This window comes from Dipteris shenzhenensis, chromosome 4 (genome assembly GCF_047967505.1).
Source record: "Dipteris shenzhenensis isolate YYH24624 ecotype China chromosome 4, Dip_SZ_1.0, whole genome shotgun sequence".
Lineage (NCBI taxonomy): Eukaryota > Viridiplantae > Streptophyta > Polypodiopsida > Gleicheniales > Dipteridaceae > Dipteris > Dipteris shenzhenensis.
In genome coordinates, this window is record NC_141599.1 from 23,066,584 (window position 1) to 23,086,567 (window position 19,984).

The following is a 19,984-nucleotide window of genomic DNA, read 5'->3' on the forward strand; positions in this document are numbered from 1 at the left end:
AATGAAAACTCATCATTGACCAGTCAAACGATCATAGGAAAAAAAATCAATTATGAATTGCCACTTGATTGTAGTATTGAAAACAATGTTTAGAAAATCATATAAATGTCACACATATACCAAAGAGAGATAAAGAGGTGAATGGCTACATTAACTCCTTCATATCACATATGAGGTAAAGAGGTTAATGGATGTTGTAGATGAGTCATATATATATTTTAATTGAGAGCCAATAAGGTTGCATTGATTGGCCACAACAATCCTACAAAATGTTATATGTAGTACACTAACTCCGCATTGAGCACTTTATATATTTATGAATATTTTTCAAGTTGGGGGACCTCTTACATATTGCTCTATATATATTGCTAAGGTTCTTGTAGGTAAAAAAGGAGATCATAGGATAGATTTTTTTATTCCCCTTCCGGGAGAATTTAGATACAAACGAATCAAGGGTATAAGATGAAACGAGATCAAAGGCTTAGATTCACGACAAGTGGTCAAGGGGTTGTGAGAAAACCCAAGCATCTCGGTAGGCTGCCTTCGCTAAACATAGGGATGGACAATATATAGTAGTGTGCTTCGGGAAAAGATAGTTCTTGTCTCGTGGGCTGAGCAGAAGCTCGTGGAAAAAGAGCGTCTGGGCAGAAAGACAGAGAGAGAGAGGGGACTGTTGCGTAACATCGACAGAAAAGGAGACCGGTTCATTGTGTGCGCGAGAGAGAGAGAGCGAGAGAGAGAGAGTTCGTTGGCCAGCAGGCTTGGGGAATTCGGCACTTCAATTCAATGGCGAAGACAAGCACGGTGTGTGTGACGGGGGCTTCAGGTTTCTGTGGGTCTTGGTTGGTGATGCGGTTGCTCGAGCGGGGATACAGAGTGCGTGCGACCGTACGAGATCCAGGTTGTGCATATAGAAGTTCTAGTAAAATTTCGTAGTCGACAAGGGGAACGTCTTGGTGCAATTCAGTCATCGAGAGGAATTGCCGAGATGCATGTGGGATGCTAACGAAGTTGTGCAAAAAATGTGGCAGAAAACATAGCTAAGACGTCGCATCTGCGTGCTCTGGCGGGAGCAGCGGAGAGACTGGAGATCTTGAAGGGAGACGTCTTAGAGGAGGCCGACTTCGTGGAAGCTCTGAGGGGATGCGAGGGAGTTTTCCACCTTGCATCGCCTATAATCTTTGAAACAGACCATCCCGAGGTAGACACTCTATAACTGATCCATCATTCATAGCTTTTCGATCAAGTTCAACGCTATTGTGTGAAGGCAACATTAAACCCACTGATCAAGGTTGCTCCGTTTGCAATATAGCGAGATCTTTTTGAACCGGCAGTGCAAGGAACACTAAATGTACTGAAAGCTTGTGCGAAGTCCCCCTCCGTCAGGCGTGTCGTATTTACATCGTCCATCTCTGCTATACCGCATCATGGAAAGCATTCGCCGCCCGATTATCCTCTCGACGAGTCTTCTTGGACCTCAGTAGAATTCTGCAAGGAAACCAAATTTCGAACGTGGGTATGTGTGTTTTCGACTCTCAGATCTCCTGAATCTCGTGGGATCTAACAAAGCTCAATCAACAGGAATACTGGAAATGCAGGCGTACTGCGCTTCAAAAACCTTGGCGGAAAAGTCTGCGTTCGAGTTTGCAAAGCAGAATGGCCTGGATTTGGTGAGCATTAACCCTGCCCTAGTGGTGGGAGCTTTCCTGACGCCAGAAATCCCAAAGTCGGTGCAAGCTGCCCTGGCGATGGTCACAGGTGCGAAATTACTGTTTGGATGATGTGGAAAGAAACATCGATAAACATTCAAGAACAAATGGGTCTCTTGTGACTAATAATTACAGTAGAAGGAAACACAGAAATGATCAAACGCTCGGGGTGATTCATGCCGATCGTGGATTGAACGTGCAGGTATGTCACAGAATTTGGAATACGTACGGACGATGAGCTATGTGCATGTGGACGATGTGGCGAGGGCGCACATCGTGGTGTACGAGACCCGTGAGGCGGAGGGCCGGTATTTGTGCTGTGCAACGAGCGCCTTCATCGACGAGATTGCGCAAATGTTGAAACAACATCATCCTGAGCTTCCAATCGTAACAGAGTACGCTTTCTCTAGCCCTTGCTTCCCACCTTCCTGAGTAGCTTGGCTCGAATAGCTTCACGTCCTCCTCTCCACTGAACACTGTTATCGTCCTTAAATTGCCAATTGCAGCGCTCCTTCGTTCGAGTTCCTACATAGGCCCAGGCAAGACACCTGAGTGAGTTACATCGGTAGTTGTCATGTTTGTGCTTGGCTATTTTGAATGTTTTGCTGTCTTGAGAGCTGTTTCCACAAGGCGCAAATGCGTGCTCCTGCGTGCGCGATGCGCCCTCGCTGCGGTTCCCGCTTGCAGAAGTTGAAAGATGGCGGTGGAAGTTTGAGCAATTGGGTGGAGCAACGAGCATTTTGTAAAATGGTCGACTCATTTCAGCACCCAGGTGCTTGAACGTCGATAGTGACGCTTTGGACATCATGCTGAAGCTTTGAGCTAAGCTCCTGGAGCTTGCCTCTCTCCCTCTGCCGCTCCCGCTGTTCAGCCAGTGCTCCCTTCCCACCGCAGCGTGTGGCCCAAGTATTCAACCTATTCCTCAGCACCGGTGCCTAATTGAGCACCGCACCGTGTAATTGTGGAAACAGGAGGTTGGAAGAGCACTTTTTCCCCACGTGAATGACATAACTATCCAAGGAAAACCTATAAAGAAATTTCACATCAATTTTAGAGAAGTGTCACTTCGATGTGTCTCAAGGGTTTGGGAAATCTCACCTCACCCTAATTCTAGAGCATGGAGTGCCGTTTCCCACGGTCGCCCCCCTATTTCCCATGTATTTCCCCTCTATTTCCATGGTACATTTTGCATAGCATAATGGAAATAGCTATTCCCCCTCTTTTCCCCTTCCATGACATGAGATCCTAAAGACTTTTGGCAATAGGCAATGTTCTAGCCACTTAAGCTCCTCATAGCAATTTGACATTCAGAAGTCTCACTTTTTACACTACTTTGTACTTAGGATTTCAACTTAGCATCTTCTTTGAACAATGGTTTTGCAATCAATTTTTAACTCAAATTTTTTGTGGTACATGCTAGTTTCTCAATGCATCCATGGCCCTTCGTTTCAAATATACATGGCAATCGCCTTTTCCAAATACCTAGAGACCTTGTATTCTGGTACCAAGCCGCATGCTGCACCTCTTCATCCACTCGGTTTTGTGTCTCTTGAGCTGATTGTGTCTTAGCTTCTTTTTTGGCTCGCTTCCTTGCTACGTGTCACCTTCTTGTTTCTTTCTTCATGGATAACTTGCTCCTTTGCTTTCTTGGCCTCCTCACTCTTTGACTGTATTAGCCGCATACTTTTGTTGCTTCTCCTCGGAGGGATAACTCATAATTATGTAAGTGTAGCACATGGGTTCAATAAAAGGAGTTCTTCAAATCTTCCTTTTACACATTTTTCTCATACAAAAGTGTATCATATAAAGCGGGTATTCATAGATTGAATAGAAAAGGGGTATATTTAATTTATGATAAATTTACTGATAAGGGGTTTTACAAATAGGCCTTGAGTGCACGTGATATATAGGGGTTATACATAATGAGCAATCCCCCTCCCGCCCCCCCAAGACTTAGTCTCTTCCTATTCTACTTCACTAGCCGCATACTTTGTTTCTTCCACAGTTGCTTACTCATTGGATTTGCGAACTGCTAGCTTCATCACTTTTGTGATCGCCTAGGTCTTCTCTTGTTTGCTAGCTTGTCTCTCTTCAATGCTTTTCTTCACCTCGGCTTCCCTTAGCTACGACCTTTTAGTTTTCTTGATGGTGCCCCCTTCATTCTCTTTCACACATTGCGTTTTCTAGAGGAGGTGTTGTCTTTGAATATCGTAGGGTCATGGGCACCAATGCTTCCATTGCTCCTATGATGCCTTCTCCTTTTGATCATCTTCTTTCTTTGGCCTAGAATTTTCAAACCCTAGGGCCTTGGACCTTTTAAACCCTAGCATCTCGACTTGTTTTAGAGCTCATCCCATTTTCACTAAATCCCTTCAAATACTTTAGAGTGAGCTTGGATTAAACTCCTTTCAGCTTTTCCTTCAATATCAAGACCTTGTCGTTGTCCTTCTTGCATTGGTCCTCCAAGATGCCAACTCTGGTCTTCAATTCAACGTTCTTTTCATCAGGCCAATCACTATGTATTTGGGCATCCTTTGCCTGTGTCTTCTGGAATTGATTTTATTATTTAATCATCTTGACTTCTTTTCTCAATGATGCTATCTCTCTCTTGGTGACAACCATTGGCATGGGTGCAGGGCTGAAAACTTCTCGCCCCAATGATTCCTATGCCGTAGATTGAGAGGTGGTGAGAGAATGACAGTCGGTATCAAGTAGGAGATTTTATGGTCCAAAATTAATGAAGGGTAAAATAAAAGTAGAAAGTCTTGTTTTGGTTTTGGTTCAAGGTGAATCAGCTATGGAGATCGCAACTTATGCTTGGGTACTGATGAGAATATAAGCATAGCTGTGCTTTCTAAGTTATTAAAATTTCTAGTTTTCTCTTTTATTCTTTACAAACCCCCTTCTTACTTCTCTTTTCTGTAGAAAACAGGGCAGTGCAGGATAGCGGGGAGAGAGAGAGAGAGAGAGAGAGAGAGAGAGAGAGATTTATTAATGTTGAAAGGCCGAAACGACATGAGACCAAAATCTGAATACATCGTTAGATACACCCCATGATGGGGAACTGGAGGTGTCTAGTTCACCCCCACTATAGTGCAAGCACACAAGTGACAGAAAATGACACAGGTGACATAAATCTGAAGTGCAAATGCTGGGGATGTTGGAAAAACACTAGAGCTCTGCCCATGATCAGTGCTGGGGATCTAGTGGGCCCTAGCATCCCTGAAAGATTTGTAAAACCTGCAACTGTCGTGCCCGAATCTACTCCATGCTTCCTGTGTGGGAGTGATGTGCCAGAATTTGTCGAAAGGTGGTCTAGTGACGGATTGCAGAAATACATTGTACTGGACACTCCATGAGGTATTGAAGTTGTGAATGAGCCTGGCGGGTACTCTTACAAGCATCTGCATACTTCTGTTTCGATTGGTCATCTTGCATGTTCTTTTTAGACAATTGGAGATGAGCCGTATGCTCTCCAAGCCATCTCGTGCATGTTGATTTTTCATAGCTATGTCTGCAACTGAGGAAGGCTTTCCCACTTTGCACCAATACATTGCCTCAAACATGCTGATTCCAATAGAAGGATGCTTGGTGATTTGGCAACATCTGCAAGTGCAAGGCACTTATCCAACGACCTGGGTACCATGGAAAGCATGCCGTAGATATTCCTCCACCATTCGTTCACCTTCTGTACTAACGATCAGTCTCAGAATGGCATGCTGTGCTAGGGGTGAGTTAAGTACCTACTGCTGTAAATAATTCCTACAAAAAATGACCCATAAATTTTTTAGCTGGGTCTTGGTAGGTATGAAATGGGCAGCTTATGCTTGGGTACTGATGAGGACATAAGCGTAGCTTTGCATACTAAGTTATTATTCTTTCATTTACTCATATTTTGTCTATAGTTTCTTACGAACTCCCTTCTTTCCTTTGTTCTTTTGCTTGTTCTATAAAAAATGTATATGAAATGTATAGATGGTTTCCCATCCTCTATCTATAGAAGGAAGCCCCATGATGAAATGCATAGCTATGTATATGTCCATGTGCCCTCTCGAATGAGTAATGGTGGCAACAAACCAGCTGGTAGTTTGCCGTCCACTTTATTTTGTTGACATGGCAAACATTCAGCAACATATTTTACTACATCTCTTCACAAACTTTCTTAGAAGAAACTCTGCCTTATCCTCTCATGTCTTTGTGACACTTGTATGACCTGTCATAGGACAAGAATGCATTTTCCTCAACACCAGCTACCTATACAGTGAGTCTGGAACCAAATAAATTTTGTTCTGGAACCACAAGAAGGCATTATGAAATTTAAAATTAGGATGATCCTGACATGAGGGCTCCTGCAATATGAAAAGATGGTTGTTGTCTTAGAATGCTGCATGCACTCTTCTTGAATGCCATGTATACAATCCTGGTAAATTGTAGAGACTGCAGACTTAGTCAAGTTTTGTGTAGATGTGCTAGTGTTTAAGTTAGTGTTAGTTGTTAATGAGGGACCTTAGTTAACCTTATCTTCTTCTCTTGCATTCTGCTCTATGCTTCCCCTCACATTAGCAAAAAATAGACAAGCTTCATGCCACCCCTCTCTCCTCTCAGCTCTCCCTCACTTAGGGAGCTTGTCTATTTGATAGATACGATGAGTGGAGAGCAAATCTCTTCCTTGAGAAAATGGCTTGTGGTGAGGAAGTAGAGCCCATGGCCTGTTTTAGGACCCTCCATTGGCTATAATGTTTACACTATAAACAAGACAATTCCATATCCTCCATGTTATCCAGCTAAGGTCATTCAAGGATCCATCAATGAGGAGGAGAAGTCAATGCAAGTGTAATATGGATCTCATTGAAGCTTGAAACATCCCAAACCTCTAACTAAACCTTTGTGTGCACCACGAGCTAGGACCAAGTTTCTTAGATCTAGTTGATAAGTTGAAGAAATGTATGCTTATTTATTTTGTAAAAGTTTATGTTGTGAATATGCATATGCATCATTGTCTGTGATGTGCTCTTTCTTTTTTAATGTATTTTGTAAAAGAAGGGCTTGGTTTGGGAAGTGGTGTCTAGTTCCTGCGCTCACAAGGCAGGGGGCTAAGAGGCACCACAACCTAGGAATAAGGTTCTTAGATCTAGTTAACAAGATGAAGAAATGTATGCTTATTTATTTTGTAAAAGTTTCTGTTGTGAATATGCATATGCATCATCGTCTGTGATGTGCTCTTTCTTTATTAATGTATTTATTGGTGCATTATATAGAGTAAGTTGAAATTGGTTTGGCATGCTTTATGTAGTGTAGTATTATGATTTCAAACATAAAAAAAGGGCTTGGTTCGGGAAGTGGTGTCTGGTTCCTGCGCTCACAAGGCACGGGGGTAAGAGACACCACGACCTAGGACCAACTTTCTTAGATCTAGTTGACAAGCTAAAGAAATGTATGCTTATTTATTTTGTAAAAGTTTCTGTTGTGAATATGCATACGCACCATTGTCTGTGATGTGCTCTTTCTTTGTTAATGTATCTATTGGTGCATTGTATAGAGTAAGTTGAAATTGGTTTGGCATGATTTATGTAGTGTAGTATTATGATTTCAAACATGAAAGAAGGGCTTGGTTCAGGAAGTGGTGTCTGGTTCCTGTGCTCACAAGGTAGGGGACTAAGAGGCACCATGACCTAGGAGCAAGTTTCTTAGATCTAGTTGACAAGCTGAAGAAATGTATGCTTATTTATTTTTTAAAAGTTTCTGTTGTGAATATGCATATGCATCATTGTCTGTGATGTGCTCTTTCTTTTTTAATGTATTTATTGGTGCATTGTATAGAGTAAGTTGAAATTGGTTTAGCATGCTTTATGTAGTGTAGTATTATGATTTCAAACATGAAAGAAGGGCTTGGTTCAGGAAGTGGTGTCTGGTTCCTGCACTCACAAGGCAAGGGGCTAAGAGGCACCATGACCTAGGACCAAGTTCCTTAGTTCTAGGTGACAACCTGAAGAAATATATGCTTATTTATTTTTTTAAGTGATCTGTAAGGACCCCTATTAGATGCATATAATCTTGGATGTGGGGTATGGAGACTCTTTAGCAAGGATCAAAATGCTTAACAAACTCATCATCATCTACGAAGAGCGTGGGATATCATAATCTTGCTTGGAGTAGCTTATGGTTGTAAGCTCTCCAGGGATATGATGATATGTGATGCTTGAATAGCTTCATTTAAGACCTATATAAATTCATCCTCATGGACCTAATGGTGCATTATGCCATCCTCCCCATTTGGTAGAGTTGGACAACTATCAATTGATATAGAGCCGCATCCTTAATAAGTTTCCTAGTCCTAGACTTATTGAGGGCCTTGTCTTGAGGGAATCCATTGGCTAGAAAGTGTCTGATCTCTTAAGTCCACTTTGGGACTAGATCCACAAGGAATAGTGGAGACTCCTATTGCCAGTTCTCCCATTGGGAATACGGGACATATAGTGAGCCATAAAGTAGGTGTGTCCCTTTCATACAACTACGATGAAATCAAACTCTAGAAGAATCATGACTAGATAAAGGAGAGCCTAGTGATTTGTAAAGAAGACAAACTTGCTGGCCAACAAGTAATTCCTAAACTTTTTTATAGTGTACACCATGGCAAGTCCTTCTCGCTCAGTTATGGTTCTCGCTCAGTTATGGTATAGTTCATTTCTGCATCATTCAATTGACGGCTTGCAAAATATATTAGGTAATCTAAATTAAAATCACTTGGTTGCACCAACATGCACGCTATTACGAACTTAAAGGAATCAATGTGGACATGAAATATCAAGTCCAAGTTTAGTGCTCACAAGATTGAGGATGAAGCCAAAATAAGCTTGAGGGTTTCATAAGAGACTTGGCACACTTTTGTCCAATGAAAAATGATCAATAACTTATACAAAGGGCCGGCATAATTGTAGATAAATCTATGATAATAGCCCATAGGCCCAATGAATCTCTGAACACCCTTTGCATTAGTGGGGAGTGGTAGCTCTAGGATGAGTTTGATTTTATTATACTCCATGGAGATTTCATTCTTAGATATAACAACCTCGTGTTTAACCCAAAATTGATAAATTTTGAGTAGGTTGAGAGAGATTTGGTAGAGGAGACACCTTTCAAATATGAGTTGTAGGTACTTAAGCTAATCATCCCATGTAGAATGAGCACACAAGTCATCTAGAAATACCTCTAGGAAATAAATTCCTATGGTATTCTTTGAAATCTGTGATCATTAGTCTCTTGAATGTTGCAGGAGCATTGGTAAGCCCGAAGAGTATCACCTTGGAAGCATAAACTCTCATTCCATGGAAAATGTAGTTTTGTGTTGATCCTTTGGCACTATGGACACTTGATTATATCTAGAGAATCTTTCTAAGAAGCTATAAGCTTCCTTTCTAAAATACACTCCATAAAGGGCAGTAGGTAGTGGTCCTTTTGAATCTTTCCAAAACATGCTCCAAAAAGGGCAGCATGTAGTGGTCCTTTCGAGTCACGACATTTACCTTTTTGAGATGTACACATGCTCAAATATTTCCATTCTTTTTTTAACACTGTGACAATGGGGGATACCTCATCCGTATACTCAACCTTGTATATGAATCCTATGTCAATTAATTTATGTATCTCTTCTCTCACAATCATCGTAAACTTTGGATTCATCGGGTAGGATCTCTACCGCACCAGTCTAATATCATACAACATAAGGATGGTGTGTTGTAAAACCTCGGGCAGCATATCCTACATATCGGTATACTTCCAAGAGAAGAAATTTTGCTTATTCAGGAGGTTGAAAAAAGTTGTTCTTACTCAAGGGTGAGGCATTGGCTATGCAAACCGGTCTAGGGTCTTCACCTTCATTGGCAAGGTCCATTTCCTCGACCTTAGCCAAAACATCATAATCATTTTGGTTCCCTTGCTTCGCCAGTTGCTTAGTTTTCTCAAGAAGTATTTTGCAATCTTGAACCGTGTAAGCTTTGAAGTTCTTGGGGACTTGGCATAAGTGAGCTTCCTCTTCCTCATTCTACTCCAAAGCCTTTAAGGTAGGTTGCTTCTCCTTTGGAGAAGTCTTGGTATCTTTGAATTTTGAGGCCTTGCTTTTTTGCGGTGGCTTACTTTCAAAGTGGCCTTAGCCTCAGCTAGAGGGGCTTCTTATGCTTTAAGGGATCTTAGGGGGGCCTTAATTATATCCAATTAGGCTCCCCAATTAGATGAGAATTGATGGTGTGCGGTGATAGCACCCACATATCTCAACCAATGAAGATTCATCTTCACTTTTTGTACCCCTTGGCCATCCTCTGGTGCCTTCAAGATGTTAATCATGCTTAAGGGGACTATAGCCCCTGGTACCTTGGAATTGTAGGCTGTCATTTTTTTTCATATCTACTAGGCCACATCCATGGTTGGGAGGACATGCATCTAGTTCTTTGAGAACTCAGTTCTGGCAGTGGATTGTACTAGTGTTCATCTCAGTCCTCTCCCATTTCCTTCTCGTTATTATAGTCTTGGAACCTATTTACAAAAGTGGTCCTTTATGTGGTATCTGACTCAGCTACAAATAAACTGCAAGTCATTGGGTGGGCTCTCCATGTCTGGAGGTCGTCCCTCATGATTTGTTCGTCCCTCGAGGGGGTCACATCATATGTAACCCTATCACATGAGTTCAACAGAAGGACCTTTTTAATATCTAAATTTTACAAAAGCTAATTTACATAAGGGAGTATTTAAAACAATTTTGGAAAAAATTTATAGAAAAAGGGTACATTTTATTAATGAAAAATTTACAGATAAGGGATTTTAGAAATAGGTCTTGAACGCACGTGATATAGAGGGTTTGTACATAGTGACCCCTCCGAGGTTCGTCCTTGCACATATAGAGTCTATTAGAGGCCTAGTCATGGACTAAACTTGATGCATGCATAAAGGGTCCCCCAAGAATGACATCATAGCGACTTGGCTATCTGTGAAATAAAATCCATTACGACAAACCAAACATGATACGCTTATGCTAATTACTTTTCCCGTATGCGACACATCGGATGGAGCTATAGACGACTTTTCTAGTTGTGCCTTATCCATCATATTATCATCCAAGAGTACAGCTAACTTGCTACACAACTCAAATGATGTGGGTTTAAGGGTAAATAGATGATCATGCAGGTTTTCATCCCTTAACCAGAGGACTTGAGTGGCAATAATTGCTCTTTGCTCATCCTTTCATGAGGCTCACAGTGGGAATTCAAGTGTTTAATCCTTATAATATATTCCCTTAATGTCTCATTCTCTTTCTACTTGACCTCATACAATTGGTCTATAAGGCTCCATCTGGGATCAGTGGGACCGAACCCCACTATGAATGCTTTTCTCAGCATCTCCTAGTTTATTTTCTCTTCCACTTCTATGGCCCTGTACAATTTGCATGCCTTACCATCTAGGATTAGCCCAAATGCATTCACTTCGTCTAAGTCACCAATGTCTCAAAGGTCTCACAAATCTTCTTGAACCGTTCAACATGGGATACTGGGTCTCCCTCTCCTAAGAATTTAGTTAAAAGCATGGATATGGTGACTGGACGGCTCCTTGATGCATCAACATCTCTCCCCAATGGCATAATAGCCTATGTTGCGGCCCCCCTTCCTAGTGCTTGCACTAGGACCCTCATAGCCTCATCTGTCAATACCATTTGTGGTGAAGCGGAGGTGGTTGAGGGGTTGGCATGGTACCATAAAGGGTGGACTTTGGGTTGGATTATAAAAGGTTATAAGCCGTATGGGTACTGTTTTAACTATCCCTGGCCTAATAGGACCTGGACTCAGCATCCATGGGTGCACTTCGCCGTACTAGCCACACTGGGGTGGAGCTTGCCATAGGTATGTTCACATTGGGCACCGGCTTATAGGGTGCAACCATAGGGAAAGGAGTGCCTTCTGGGGCTCCTACCCAACTTGAGTACAAATTGGGACGAGGGGCCATCGTGCAAGGAAGAGTATTTTCCTCAAAGTCCATTTGCTCATTTCCCTGCCCCTCTGAACTCGGTGGCCAAAAACTAGGTACCTAGATCTCACAAGTTCTGGTGAAGGATGGCTCATCCTCATAGAATTGAACATGAGGTCCTATAGGATATCTAATCAAAACGGGCATTGGGTTACTTGAAGCACTATTATTGGCAGATGTTGGAGGAATGTCTTGCTGCTCCTCTAGCACCCTGGTTTTCCTCAGGAAGGGACTGAATAAATATAGGTCAAACAAGCCAAATCGCCCCATAAACTTAGAGAAGCATTCCCTCAATCACGAGGCTATGGTTGAGGACATGGGAGATTGGGGCCTAATCAAGCTAGAATTTGGAGCCATGGTGGCCCCAAGATTTAAGTTTTCTCCCATTTTGGTGTCGAATCTCATTGCATCCTCCGAACTTGACGACTTTGTGTATATGGGACTATGGATTAAATAAGAACTCAAGGTCAAGATCCTGAATGGAGCTGACAATGCGGTGTGTGATGGACCTCTTAGAATGTTTTTTAAGGCATTGTCTTCTGACTCTAGGTCAATTCCTATCACCCTACCAGACCTTAGGTGCATTTTTTATCACTTAGCCTAGCTGCTCCAGTCTAAATCAATCACTAAGTCTCTCTAGACTTAAAGTAGCAGTCATTGTGTTAGCGTTAAAGTAGTGACTACCTGAGTTGCCACATTATCAGGTCACTATGTTAACCTTAAAGCAGTGATTTCCCAACGTGATGGGTTCTTAAAGTAGTGACTCCCCAACATGATGAATTAACATGACAAATGGTGAAGCTATGACCTCATAACGCAATGGATACCTAACGTAGTAGTTGAATATAGCAACGACTCCTTAACACAACGGCCTTGGAGTCGCTATTACATTAGCCTTAGAGTAGCAGGTTGACTTTTGATATGATAGTTATGAGTTCATTCAATGCCACATGTCAGATAGGTGAGGTGGGTGGGGGTGATTGGCCAACAGCTAGCAATTAACGGGTCAGTCGTTGCATTATAATGCAGTGATTTGGTCAGTTTTTCTGTGTTAAGCTTAACGTAGAGACTCACTGTCTGGCTATGTTGTCAATTGATTTTTGGTTCTCCTTGTGAATTTTTGTGTTTCTATGTAGGAATTTGTGAGCACTAGAGGTTGCTATCCTACCTAATCTACCTACTCAAATAAAAAGACCACAAAAAACAACTCTAAGGCAAGAAATGGGAGATTTTCCTAGGGGTGTCTGGGAACTCACTCACACCTCAACCAAATCTTATTCAACTTCCAGTTTTTAGCCTTTTCAGCAAGATTTGACACCATAACACCTTAGCAATCACACCAAGTAACTCCTTCTATGATTGGACCACAAAAAATACTTCAAAACAAGCTCAAATAAATCAAAATCAATATATGGATAGAAATGACAGTTTTTGCTTTTTCCACTTTAAGCACACACTTTTCCCTCTCAAAACAATCCTATTATCCACTAATAACACTCCTAGTTTTAAGCTAGAAAGCATTGTGCAATGGGTGGTTGATGGTAGAAAGCTTGTACATAATCAAGACATACCTCACACTCCCCAGCAACGGTGCCAAAAATGTGTAGCAAGTGGTGACTCCATGTGTTTTAGGGATCTTGGAGGAATGCCGGCGAGGAGTCCACTCCCAAGAAAATCCTTGTGAGAGCTTTCCATGCGCAAGCCTAACAGTTGTATCGCTATTGTCTACTAGATTGTGTCTATGTGATCCCGCAAGAATGTAGAGGGAAAGAGGGAAGGAGAGAAGGGGAAAGAGAGAATGTAAAAGAGAAGGGCAAAGGGAAGAGTGAAGGGAGGGGAGTGGAAATAACAAGGCAAAACACAATGGAAAGCAAGAAGACTCACTCACAAGAGAATGAAGAGAATGAGAGAGCTTGTAATCCAAAGTTTGCAAATACACAATGAAGACCAAAGTCTAACTTTTGGCCTTTTATACAATCCACCTTTTGAAGGGAGGGATGATTTTGAAATTCAAGATGGAATTGAGACATCTCTTTAAATAGAGTCAAATGAATTCATTCATGATGCTTGGGGAATGAAACTCAAGATGATACTAATGGAATGGATTTTAGGCATCTCATTAAATAGAGTCAAATGAACTCATTTGTGATGCTAAATTGGAGATAAATCCTTGAATATAGTCAGATGAATCCATAGAGTGAATTGACTAATGAGCTAATCAAGAATAACATAAGCATAAATTTAGCTCATCAACAAGGCGAGGCTCATAAAGATAATTTTGAATGACTATAAATATCATAAAGACAAATACAAAACCATACTTCTTTCTCCTAATATGGTTCCATGAAAGGAACTCGTAAGAGTACTTGTTATTCATGAAAGGAAGTCGTAATATGGTTCCATGAAAGGAAGTTGTAAGAGTACTTGTTATTCAATTGTACACTCTGGGAGTAACTCTCTAGTAGTCATACTCTAGCTATGGGTGATGATGTTATGCAAAGACAATGTAAATTCTTCCAACTCTTATTGGAACGAGTTTAACTAAAGATACTCAAGTAAAATGTAGTGAAAAAAGCTTTAAAGGAAGCAAGAGGAGCATTCCTCAATTGGATGAAGCTCATAGCTTCATAGATAAATGAGCAAGTCGCATGAATCTAGTCTTGATGGTAGAAGGGCAGATGAGTCAAAGCCCATATCTACCTATTAGCACAGGAGAATTCAAAGAGAAAATCCTCAGAAAATCGTACTATCAACCATAAATAAATAAAATAATTTATGAGGGATTAGTCGAAGAGAAATAAAGAGCAAGGAGTGACCCCACCCATCGAACCACCAAGCAATGTGTCATTGCCATCGAAGAGGCAAACAACACAAAGTAAATGAAGCTCCAACTTCCACACAAACCATTGTGCATAAAGGCAAACCCATCCCACTTAAATCACATATGAGAGTGTGTGCACTTTGTCTATAGCTCCAGACTTGTACTGTCTTTCTTGAACTGGAACTGCAGGATGGAGTGTACCAAAGCAAACAACATAGTATCAAGTTAAATTCTAATGCCATAGTTCATAAAATGGCTAGAATGCCAGAATTGTCATAAAATAATTAAAGAGTTCTTTTATGGCCTGATGAAACAGTGTCTGATTAATATGTGAACGCTGTATGTCAATTGGCCAATTATTGTATTAGTACAAGAGGACTCACATGGTCTCGAGCCCGTTGAAGGGTATGTGCATTGTTCAGAAGACCCACTTCATGGTTTAATAAGAATCCCTGAGGTTACTAAGGTAAACCCTAAGGTAATAAGAATCACTTTGATGAGACAAGAAGTACATTATGGAAGGAACAAAATACCGGATAGCTGACGGCATTCATCATGAACGTCAATTGAAGGGAAATGTCCTTTGACGTAATGATACCACTTTGGGCATCTATGTTATGGCTTACCAAGCCACTTACAGATAGAGAGTTTCATAATTAAGGGATTAGCTATCTCTAATTTCTTCTTATGCTTTGTGCTTTATTACAAACAATTCTTCAACACCATGGTAAAGTTAGCCTAATCCATGGCAACACCATTTAGTGGCAATGCATAACTCCGTGGCAATGCATGTAGGCTGGATGCTCCAGGACAAAGGAAAAGGGAACTCAATGAGTGGCTCTTACCGGTTTAAAGATTCCAAGCTTGGAACGGTGGAGCTTGGGCAGCACTACGTTTTTTACCACACAAAAGAGAAGAGCCAAGCTTCTTTAACAAATGCTTGATCGGAAAAATAAAGATGTCAAGTTTGTGAAATCTGGTGTTACATGCTCAAAGCACAGGAAAATATTTGATCTTTTAACTTCAAAGCGGTCGGATTGATTCGCTGCTAGACACTATCCTAAGTCAAGGTAGTAATGCAACGTGATAAAATTACCTCGTTGGAAGAATTGACGACGGCATCGACTTCAAGATTCCAGGGATGCCCACGCCATAAGTACAACTTAGAATTGATCTCGTGGTCGAGAGGAAATCTGCAGCCAACAACTTCTATTAACCCATTGGCAATTGTGAGAGGGTCGCCGAAGGAAGCGAACTCATCGGACGCATTGCTCCAGCGAGGAACTTGATCAAGCTTGACGACATAGTCAGCTCTAGCACCACCTGTCATGTCTATCACCAATTTTATGTTTAATGTTATCTTGCTATAAAAACTCTCATGTATCACATTTGTCATAAAAGCTCGGTCCATGCGCTTTTACTCAAGTATCTAGAAATCCCATATTCATATCCCGTGCCTCTCGAACTAACTATCTCGATATTGCATGCCGGCATCACCTCCTCTTTGTGGGTGTAAGATGGTGAGGGCATCAAGCCCTATATCTAGCCTAGCAAGAGGCGACTAGAGAGCAGCAACATCAAAGACAGCCTACCAAGCTAGGATCAGGGAAGGCAGGAGGGGCTAGGCCTTGCAAGAGTATGGAGGGCATTTGCCCTTGTTTTGAAGACCCACAAAGTTGGTGGGTATAGAATGGAAGCCAACCTAAAATGTAGTTCAGAGGACCTAAAAGTTAACTAGTTGCATGATAATTGTGGAATGGGGTCTCATCTAGTGGGACCAATCAAATGGAATCAAGTATTGTAAGGGATGATGTTGCCATGTGCATAAGAGACATGTGGAGTTGGTTGACCCCTAAAGTCAAGTGCCTGCACATGGCCATTTGGCATACATTAAATAGAGGCATGTTTAAAGACAAAGTAAATACCCTTTGAGCATTGTACATCAATATTGTGACTCAAACCTACTACAAATCTAGGAACAAAAACGACGTGCATTGTTGGCCAGTATTGTAGGAGATTACTTAATATCCTTTGCCCATTGTGCATCGATGTTGTCAATATAACCTACTACAAAAGCTATTGAACAAAAACGATGTGCATTGGCGCATTAGAAAAGGCTTCCTCGCCCATTAGCAAAAACGATGTGCATTGGTGCATTAGCAATGACTGATGATCCAAAGGGTTCAAAAGGGTGGCATTTCCATGAAGATTATGGATATAGAGATCAAGAGAGAAAGGCTAATAAAAAGCTAGAGCACACATCTTGATAGGACAAAATGATGCCCCCACACGGGGCTGGATGGCTAATGTGAGTATGGGATTGGGTTGGGAACGTGGGTGGGCTAATATAGACATGGCAGAAGAGGGGGTTTCTTGATTCTTCCTTTCTTCCACTGTCACCCTTTGCTCATTCATCAATGTGCATCCCTAAAGCGAGCTGGGAGAGAGGGGATTACAACATGTTATGTATCCCCATAGACATTGGATTATATTAGGACAATCTCTAGGGACATATCTTACCTTCCTTAGCACTCCACGAGGACATCTAGAGGTGCAAGTAGCTAGGAGAGGTCTTGCTCATATGGGACTTCAATGCCAAGACCAACAACATGTGTGTGTGTGTCTGTAAAAATAGAAAGAGAGTATGTCCCCCTATACATTGATACATACATTTAAGTATTTGCATGTGGCATTTTAGTTTAGTTCATTTCTTCTTATTTGTTGTCATAAATCTATAGAATCTTCCACTATACAAGATTGTGAGACTGGATAGATGGCTTAAGTGTACTAAATGTATGAGAATGCTTGAGGGGTAGATTTATATTTAAAGCCTCTATTGATTGGCAAGTTCTTTGCATTGTGATAAATTTCTAAATATATAAATGTATAGAAGTACATGATGAAATTAAAGTTAGATTTTCACACACACACACACACACAACTAAATATGTGACTTACTGCGTATTCACTACTCTAGCTCTATTCATTAATTTAGTTGAATTTTTACCTACTTTTCGCGATCATAAACTGAGACTAAAGAAATACTTAAAATATCTAACAAGACACCTTCTACCAGGCCATTATAGAAAATTTCATTCTTTAATTTTGTGTCATTTTAATCATTTGATTCTTCTTGCTAAGAATCTACTTGTTGTTTCTGTTTACCTATGTATGTAGTGTCCTTTCATGTTCTTGTTGAAGATAGAAGCATAAAGAGATATATCCCTACTATATGACTTAATGAGGGGTAGACATACTGCTAATGATGGGCCTACCATAGGCTTAAGTTAACCAAATGTGCATTGGATATAAGGGCACAAGTCTTCTTTTGGTGCTTAATTATATAGATCTAGCCAAAATTTTAAATTGTATATATAATATGTTGGCGAAAGTATATTTATTTATTATATACAACTTTGGCGAATTTTCATGGACAGAGGTGGAAAGTGAGAGTGAGGATGGAAAACTATTTTTTCTTATAGGAAAGCCATTTGAGAGCATTTGAGGCTTGTGTTTGATGCTTTTGGGTATTTCAAGTTGGTATTTCAAGTTGATAGAAACTTAGTGGGCTTGATTGCTAAGGTGTGTGTAAGGTCCAAACACCTCAAAAAACAACAAAAATAAGGATTCTTGCCAAGATTTGAAGTAGTTTTGTGTCTTAGAACTCACCCTTTCTGAAATTTTGCATTTTGGCTTTCAAAAAGTATTTTTTTTTCAAGTTTTTTTCATTAATTAGGTAGATTAGGTAGTGTAGCATTCCCCCATCACAAAAAATTATGAACGAAAACTGCAAAATCTTCAAAAATCATCAAAAACCAGTCAACGACACATTATGTGACTATCCCACTGAGTCGGCGTTGTAACCCTATCGCACCAACCAAATACCCCACCGATCGGCGCATTAGCGATATCTCACCAGTCAACCCTATGTTGACCCGACACCGTAACTGTCCTATCTTGTCGACCTAACCTCTGACCACGATCTACGAAGCATCGATATAATGGGTGTCAGAGTTGCTATCGTGCCGATCTGACAGTTGTTGACTGTCATTGTAGTCCCACCCCGTCGACCGTTGCTATCCTATTACTCTGCCGCCGATGCAGTGAACCCACCCCCACACTCGTGGTCATATTTGTATCCCTCCGCTCATTGCGTTACTCCCATCACATTGCCCGTCACTATTTTCATTCAGGTGACCGTTGCTGTTTTGATCCTGTCGTCCAGTGCTTTACACTTACTCTACCGTTGTTGTGATACGCTTATCCCCATCAAGTGTTGTTGTTTCGATCCCCACACTCATCGCGATACTATCTCGCAGATTGGCTTGTTAGTAAGATCCCATCGATTCCCTATCTTGTCACGTGCTGTTATTCCATATCCCTACGCCCGTGGGGATAGACCTTGCGACTGTTCGCACTGACCATGTGGCAATATTTATCCCATCAATCATCGCGATACATCTACCCCACTGCCCATTGGTTATATTCTTACTCTATCACCGTTGCTCTAAACTTATGTCATTGACCGTCGCTAAAACCGTATCCCACCACTAGTTGTTATATCATATCCCTCTAACCATCACTATAGAGCTATTTCACCGACCGATGCGATATCTCTAGGGTAGCCAAAGAATTAAAAGAAAATTCTAGAACCTCAGTTCAGCTTGAGTGTTCCCAGCCAGAGGCATCCCACATGCACTTGAGGTTTGGAAGGATTTTTCCAAAGGATCCCATGCTAGAAGAAAGCGCTTCGAGCTACATTCAGCCCACCCTCCATCTTAGCTAGGAATCTGGATGCTCGAGATCCCGAGCCTCCACTCGTTCATAGGTTACCGATGAGAAACTCTATCTAGTTCTGACAAAACAGAGAGTCTGGAAGAAGTGATCATGATGCAAGACCCCTCGGGTCCAAGGACCTCAGAAGATCCATTCACAAGTGAAGCCTCTCCCACTCTCCTGCACCTTCGGTTGCATCCAGGCTTAGAGGTACACTCTCTAACATGTTTGGCCGCTTAGGACAAATAGAGTCGATAGAATGGAGAATCCCTTTGCTAGCATGTCCACAGGAAGGGAAGGCCAGCAGCAGATAGCTCTCGAACTCTAGACTGGGGCAAAAACCACCTTCATCGAGATCCAGGTCCCTCCACTTATGCCAGACCTCCCCAGTGGGAGAACATGGATGATGAAGATCCATGGATGAGGTAATTCCATAGATAAGACCCAAGTAAAGGGGATACTAGGAACTTCCAAGGTGGAGTGCCTTATGACCCTCTAACAGCCCTGATGCCACCAGCATTTGTCAACTATGGGGCACCACAGTTTCCACCCCACCGCCCGCTACATAAAACCAACATTACCATGCCCCAGGACCCACCGACTCCAAGAGTCTGTCAGCTTGGAGTAGTCGGAAGCTCCAGATCTGATGCAGAAGATGTTCTAGGAA

At 41.5% G+C, this 19,984-nt stretch overlaps 1 protein-coding gene across 1 annotated transcript in view; it reads left to right on the forward strand.

Moving 5' to 3' along the window:
- Nucleotides 1-601: 601 nt before the first annotated feature.
- Nucleotides 602-19,984, forward strand: part of LOC147902613 (dihydroflavonol 4-reductase-like) — a 37,492-nt gene continuing 18,109 nt past the window's right edge. Inside the window, exons 1-5 of the mRNA XM_087374069.1 lie at nt 602-901; nt 1,032-1,201; nt 1,313-1,516; nt 1,599-1,758; nt 1,912-2,104. Of these exons, the coding sequence (XP_087230195.1) occupies nt 787-901; nt 1,032-1,201; nt 1,313-1,516; nt 1,599-1,758; nt 1,912-2,104 (842 nt within the window). The 5' untranslated portion in view covers nt 602-786. The remainder of the gene's footprint in view (nt 902-1,031; nt 1,202-1,312; nt 1,517-1,598; nt 1,759-1,911; nt 2,105-19,984) is intronic.